We start from the raw sequence: 6,715 nt of genomic DNA, 5'->3' as shown, positions 1-6,715 counted from the left end.
AAAAATTGGGAGGAGAAAGAAGGTTGAAGATAGATATGACAAGTGGGTCAGTGCTGTCCGTGAGAGTAGCAATTTGTGTTTTTTTTCTGACATATAGAAAACAAGCACAGGGTTTAGAATAGACCGGGATCGACAAATTCAGAGTGCCAATTTCCGGGATTCATGGTTCAGGGTTCGATTTATCTTTCGTCTACAAGTTTGAGGTTTATTTTAGACTTTTTCCTTTTGTAAATGTCAAAAATATTTTTTTTAATAAGTGATCAACATTTTGTGTAATACACGTTCAACATTGTATGAATGCTTATTTAACATTTTTGAAATGTTTGATCAACATTTTTTAGATACTCATTCGACATTCAAATACATGTTCAGCATTTTTAAAATATTTTTTGAAGAGTATTTTTGTAATATATACGCTGGTGTTTTCTGCGCGCGTGGGCCGGCCCAACTGGCGTTCCTTTCAGCTAGGGGTGGCTCCTCTCGCTTAACGCGGGAAATAAGGGTGCCCGGTGGCAAAAAGAGGTGGGGTGATGAGGGTGCGAGGCGCATGGTCGAGACAATCACACGGCAAGCGTACGATCGGCCGAGGCTTCAGACAGCCGGTCGGCCGGAGATGAACATTTACCTTTCATTATCGGAAACGTGTCCACGTACGCCGCGCACCCACACGGCCGGTCGGGCTCTCGTCGCCAGGCCTGTCCCAACTCTTGTTTCTCCTTTTAGAACCGGCCACTGATTCTTGCTTAGCCGATCGGGCAAATGGCGTCCCGGCCACTCGATTAGACGTACGGCCGAGCGGTACGTATGTGGCTCGCACTCGCACGGCCTGCCTGCCTGGAATCGGAGCCGGTGGCGTGCGCGCAACCCTGCCAGGCGTGGTTCCCATCCTGCACCGCTTGACTGCGACCGTGAGCTCCTCGTCCGATCCAGCCGGACGTACGCCGGCGTTTCGTCCAAGCCACGCCCGCCTTGACTATCCATCCATGGCGTCAGGACGAGACGACAGTGATCATCTGCTTAACACGTACAGTAACCACTAGCAGAAAGTACTAAGTACATTGATGCGCCTTCCTCCGAGGGAAACCCACTGTCCTCCTCCGCCCTAATTAAGCACGACCTCTCGCCATCACTGGCTAGCTTAGGAGAATCTGCAGCTTCCGTCGATGTCTCCGTGTCGCTTGCCAACACGAACCACTAGCAATACAGGGAACTATACCTTGGTTACGTCGAGCTATGCTCAATGCACGCACGCAACGCAACTGCTAGCACCACACGAACGTACTGGCCGGGTCACTCACCGTCAGATCGAGGCACATTCTACCCATCCGTCTACACACACGAGTACGTGGTTCTTTTGCTTCACTCGCACCACCAATCGCAGCGCAGCAGAGCCGGCCACCGCCACCGGATCGAAACGCGTCCACGTTCATTATCTTCCTCCGACCCCATCACCAGCTACCCGCGTCCACTTGTTCTTTTTCCCACCTACTCGTAGATAATTGAGCCGATCAGACCAATGATATTTGTGGATCGATGGTGCTCGCCCAAACGACACCCCACTTACTAAATGGGACGGCCTGGCATTAATTTTTGGAGCCTGTAGCGTGCGCGCAACAAGCCGCTCCGACCCTGTAATGCGAGAATGCGACGGCGACTGACCGCGAGTGTGACATGTTTTGCGGCCGGCGTCTCGTCCGAGCCACGCCTTGACTATCAATGGCAGGCGACAGTGATCCGATTGCCTGTCAGCCTAGCACTGTCAGTGTATATGTATGGCAACGACAGCGATCCCATTGCTTTATCAGCCTAGCACTATGCATATGTATGGCAACGACAGCGATCCGGTTGCTTGGAGCATCTACAACCTGTAGCCTAATTTAGGGCCCTAGACGCCTCCTGACGCGGCCACGATCAGTGACCCGGCACATTCTTTTGGTCTCTGCCCCACAACCACAACCCCGTATGTCCACACCCAAATCGGTACAAATGTATTTACATTATGTAGATGATCCATACAACTTATAAAACACTACGATCGGACATAGATAGGGCAATCTAACACACATAAATTTCATTCAAAAAGATCATCGGAGTCCAAACTTAACTAGCATACAAGATTAAAAAGTAATTAAACATAGGGAGGCGGCCGGAGTTCACCACTTCCTTGCTGGCCGCTTCCCCTTAGGGTCTTGGGAGCGGCGGTTGGACTCAACGTAGGCGTTGGCTGCAGGCGGAGCGTTGTCGTCCTTCGTGTCGCTGTCTGAGAAGGAGTTGATGATGATCCGCATCTGCGCCGGGCGTGCGGTTCTGCTCCGCCACAAGTTGTGTGGTTTTCTCCGCCACAACCACCCTCTGTCACGCCAACATCTCGGACTAGTCGAGCCCGATGCGGAGCGCCTTCGCATTTTTGCGACGCCCACGGGGAGCGGCTGTCTCCGCCGAGGTGAATGAGCGGTGGATCACGTCACAGAGCCCCTCGTTGTTGTCGGAGGCGGACATCAGTGGATCCGATGCCGATTTTGCAGGACCCGCAACCGGAGCAGCTCGACGAGCCCTCCGCTGCCCTTTTCAGTGCGCACCGATATGCACGCCCTCGGTTTTCGTCTGGCGCCATAGGTTGGACGGTGCGGGCACTAGTACCCAGCTCGTTCGGCAGCAGGTGTTGGCGGTGTTAGGTGCCACTGGTCACCTTGTTGCCTCACGGGGAAGGCAGGAACCGCGTAGTGCGATCGCGGATAGTCGCGGAGCTGTTGTTGCCCACCCTGGCCGTCGGAGACGCCGTGGACAAGGAGCTCCTGCCCCAGTCCATTTGTGAGCAGCGCAGGGCAATGCAGAGACTAGCTCCTGCTAGTCCGGTGCATACGAGCTCGACGAGTCCATGGTAAGCTTGGTCGAGTCCGCTTCCCGCCATGGTGGAAGGGAGGGAAGGGGACTTGGAGAGGAAGAAGATAGGACGGGAGTGGTGCAGAGTGGTTGAGTGCGTAGTGGTGTAGAGTGGTCGTAGACGGTCTTAGCACCACTAGCACCAAAGTGAATCGTCTGATAATAATCGTAATTGGGTGTGCCTAGGTCTTAGAGATATTGCCAAGTCTCACTCAATTAACATAACATGCAAGAGAGAAAAAAATGTAAAATCTCACGGATATAACATCAATCAGACTTAACAACGAAGTCTCAGTCGATTAATACTCAGCAAGACTGTCAGTAATTAAATAAGTTGGCCTCTCGCCATCACATGGGGAATCTGCGGTCTTGTCTCTCCGTTGCTTGCCAACACAAATCACTAACTCTACTCACCTTGGTACGTCCACCTGTGCTCAACAAAACACGCACGCAACTGCTGCTCCCCTACAGAGTCCAGCGACCCTGCATTATAAAAGGCGCCGTATCGCCGGCATGCTGGAGCACGCACGAGGCACGAGCGAGCAAACAGAGTCCACCATAGCTCAGATGATGGTGGCGGCGTAGGCACCAGAATCTCCACGGGAAACCAAACCATACTCTGCCACGAGACGAGAAGATCTCCAATCCGCAGCTGAGCCGCGAATCCAAGATCCACACGACCGCACACCCCACCCTCCCCACGGGCCCGCCTCCCTCCCTTTAATCACCGCCGATTGGATCCCATCACCACCAGCCCAATCACCATCGTCATCGCCTCGCATTGACCAATCCATCTCTTCCGGCGCCATGGCCATGGCGAGCCGCAAGCTGCTACTCCTCCCGTGCCTCGTCCTGCTCTTCGTCGCCGCGGCAGCGGCACTGGTCGAGGCAGCCCAGCCGCAGTCCACGTACATCGTGCACCTCGCGCCCGACCACCCGGCGCTGTCCCTGACCCCCGCGCGCGGCGGACGCAACGCGCTGCTCGGCCCGCTCCTCGGCCTCCCGCGCCGCCTGAGCGCGCCGCGGCCGCGCCTGCTCTACACCTACGCGCGCGCCGCCACGGGCGTGGCCGCGCGGCTCACGGACGCGCAGGCGGCGCACGTCGCGGCCCAGCCGGGCGTGCTGGCCGTGCACCGCGACCAGGCGCGCCAGCTCCACACCACCCACACCCCGGAGTTCCTCCACCTCAACGGCGCGGCCGGGCTGCTCCCCGCCGCGTCCGGCGCCGTGTCCGACGTCGTGGTGGGCGTGCTCGACACCGGGATCTACCCGCTCAACCGCAGCTCCTTCAAGCCCGTCGGCGACGGCCTCGGCCCCCCGCCCTCCTCCTTCTCCGGGGGCTGCGTCTCGGCTGGCAAGTTCAACGCCTCCGCCTTCTGCAACGGCAAGCTCATCGGCGCCAAGTTCTTCTACAAGGGGTATGAGCAGGCCCTCGGGCACCCCATCGACGAGACGCTGGAGTCCAAGTCGCCGCTGGACACGGAGGGCCACGGCACCCACACCGCGTCCACGGCCGCCGGGTCGCCGGTGGACGGCGCCGGGTTCTACGACTACGCGCGCGGGAGGGCCGTCGGCATGGCCCCCGGCGCGCGCATCGCCGCGTACAAGATCTGCTGGAAGGCCGGCTGCCTCGACTCCGACATACTCGCGGCGTTCGACGAGGCCGTCGGCGACGGCGTCAACGTCATCTCGCTCTCCGTCGGCTCCACCTACGCCGCCGACTTCTACGAGGACTCCATCGCCATCGGCGCCTTCGGGGCAGTGAAGAAGGGCATCGTCGTCTCCGCCTCCGCGGGCAACTCCGGCCCCGGAGAGTACACCGCGAGCAACATCGCGCCGTGGATACTGACCGTCGGCGCGTCCACCGTCGACCGTGAGTTCCCCGCCGACGCGGTGCTCGGCGACGGCAGCGTGTACGGCGGCGTGTCGCTGTATGCAGGGGAGCCCTTAAACTCCACCAAGCCCCTCGTGTACGCCGCGGACTGTGGCTCCCGGCTTTGCCTCATCGGCAAGCTTGACAAGGACAAGGTCGCCGGAAAGATCGTCCTTTGTGAGCGCGGAGTCAACGCCCGTGTCGAGAAGGGCGCGGCCGTCGGGAAGGCCGGCGGGATCGGCATGATTCTCGCCAACACGGAGGAGAGCGGCGAGGAGCTCATCGCCGACCCCCACCTCATCCCGTCGACAATGGTGGGGCAGAAATTCGGCGACAAGATCAGGCAGTACGTCAAGACCGACCCGTCCCCGACGGCGACCATCGTCTTCCACGGCACGGTCATCGGGAAGTCGCCGTCCGCGCCGCGCGTCGCGTCCTTCTCGAGCCGCGGCCCCAACTCCCGCGCGGCGGAGATCCTCAAGCCCGACGTCACGGCCCCCGGCGTCAACATACTCGCGGCATGGACCGGCGAGGCCTCCCCGACCGACCTCGACATCGACCCGAGGCGCGTCCCGTTCAACATCATCTCCGGGACGTCCATGTCGTGCCCGCACGTGAGCGGCCTCGCGGCGCTGCTCCGGCAGGCGCACCCGGAGTGGAGCCCCGCGGCGGTCAAGTCGGCGCTCATGACCACGGCGTACAACCTGGACAACTCCGGCGAGATCATCAAGGACCTGGCCACCGGCGACCAGTCGACGCCGTTCGTCCGCGGCGCTGGGCACGTGGACCCCAACAGCGCGCTCGACCCCGGGCTGGTGTACGACGCCGACACCTCCGACTACATCGGCTTCCTGTGCGCGCTGGGGTACACGCCGTCCCAGATCGCGGTGTTCACCAGGGACGGCTCCGTCGCGGACTGCTCGGAGAAGCCCGCCCGCTCCGGCGACCTCAACTACCCGGCGTTCGCGGCTGTCCTCTCGTCGTACAAGGACTCGGTGACCTACCACCGGGTGGTGCGCAACGTCGGCGGCGACGCCGGCGCGGTGTACGAGGCCAAGGTGGAGAGCCCCGCGGGCGTGGACGCCACGGTGACGCCGGCCAAGCTGGTGTTCGACGAGGAGCACCGGAGCCTGGCGTACGAGATCACCCTGGCCGCGTCCGGCAACCCGGTGATCGTGGACGGCAAGTACTCGTTCGGGTCGGTCACGTGGAGCGACGGCAAGCACAATGTCACGAGCCCCATCGCCGTGACGTGGCCGGAGAGCGCCGGAGCGGCGTCCATGTAGAGATGTAGCGACGCTGGTGTCACACGACTGTTTGAGTTTACTCTGCGCGCGCCTGTGAATGTCTACTCCATTATTATTAACTCTGGAATAATTTATCTTGGGTCATAATACTGTCTCGTGCTCGATGTTGTTTATTCCGCTCTGCACCACGGTGTACATGCCACAAGAGAAAAGAAAATACCGGTGTGGATTATGAACTTGTTCATAAATACCGGTGTGAAAAAACCAATCATAATTCTCCAGGTCAGCTTGTCTAAGTGACTTAATTATTAAGTATAAAAGGAAAAAAAAAGGTGTGTTTAGGGCACATCTAGATGTGCTCTAATTATTGCACATCTAAATGAGTGAGTTAAGTGTAAAGAGAAAAAGAAAAAAGACAAAGAAAAGGTTTACATGAATATTAGTGTAAAATCAATGAAATATGACTTAGATGTGCAATACTTATGGCACATCTAGATGTGCTTTAGCAAAACTGAAAAAAAAAGAGAGAAGAAAATACCCGCACGAATCTCCACGTAAGATCAATGATATAGGATTTAGATGTGCAATACTTATGACACATCTAGATATAATTTAGCAAAACAGTTAAAGTAATTTGTTTTCGAGAATATACATGGCGCATACAGTTTTTTTTAATTATTCTACAAAAGCTATTTTTCATTTTGTAGCTTTG

The 6,715-nt window shown here is 57.4% G+C and overlaps 1 protein-coding gene across 1 annotated transcript; it reads left to right on the top strand.

Annotated features, from left to right (window-relative positions):
* Window positions 1-3,395: 3,395 nt before the first annotated feature.
* LOC147966264 (Subtilase family protein) lies at window positions 3,396-6,150 on the top strand. The gene has a single exon (XM_087528776.1). It carries the CDS (start codon window positions 3,691-3,693, stop codon window positions 6,040-6,042), a length of 2,352 nt encoding a protein of 783 aa, XP_087384902.1. The 5' UTR covers window positions 3,396-3,690; the 3' UTR covers window positions 6,043-6,150.
* The last annotated feature ends 565 nt before the right edge of the window (window positions 6,151-6,715 follow it).

Source organism: Triticum urartu, chromosome 6A (genome assembly GCF_056163025.1).
Source record: "Triticum urartu cultivar PI428250 chromosome 6A, HENAU_Tu73, whole genome shotgun sequence".
Lineage (NCBI taxonomy): Eukaryota > Viridiplantae > Streptophyta > Magnoliopsida > Poales > Poaceae > Triticum > Triticum urartu.
The sequence above is the reverse complement of the archived record's forward strand: the minus strand, read 5'-3'. Positions and strand labels throughout refer to the sequence as shown.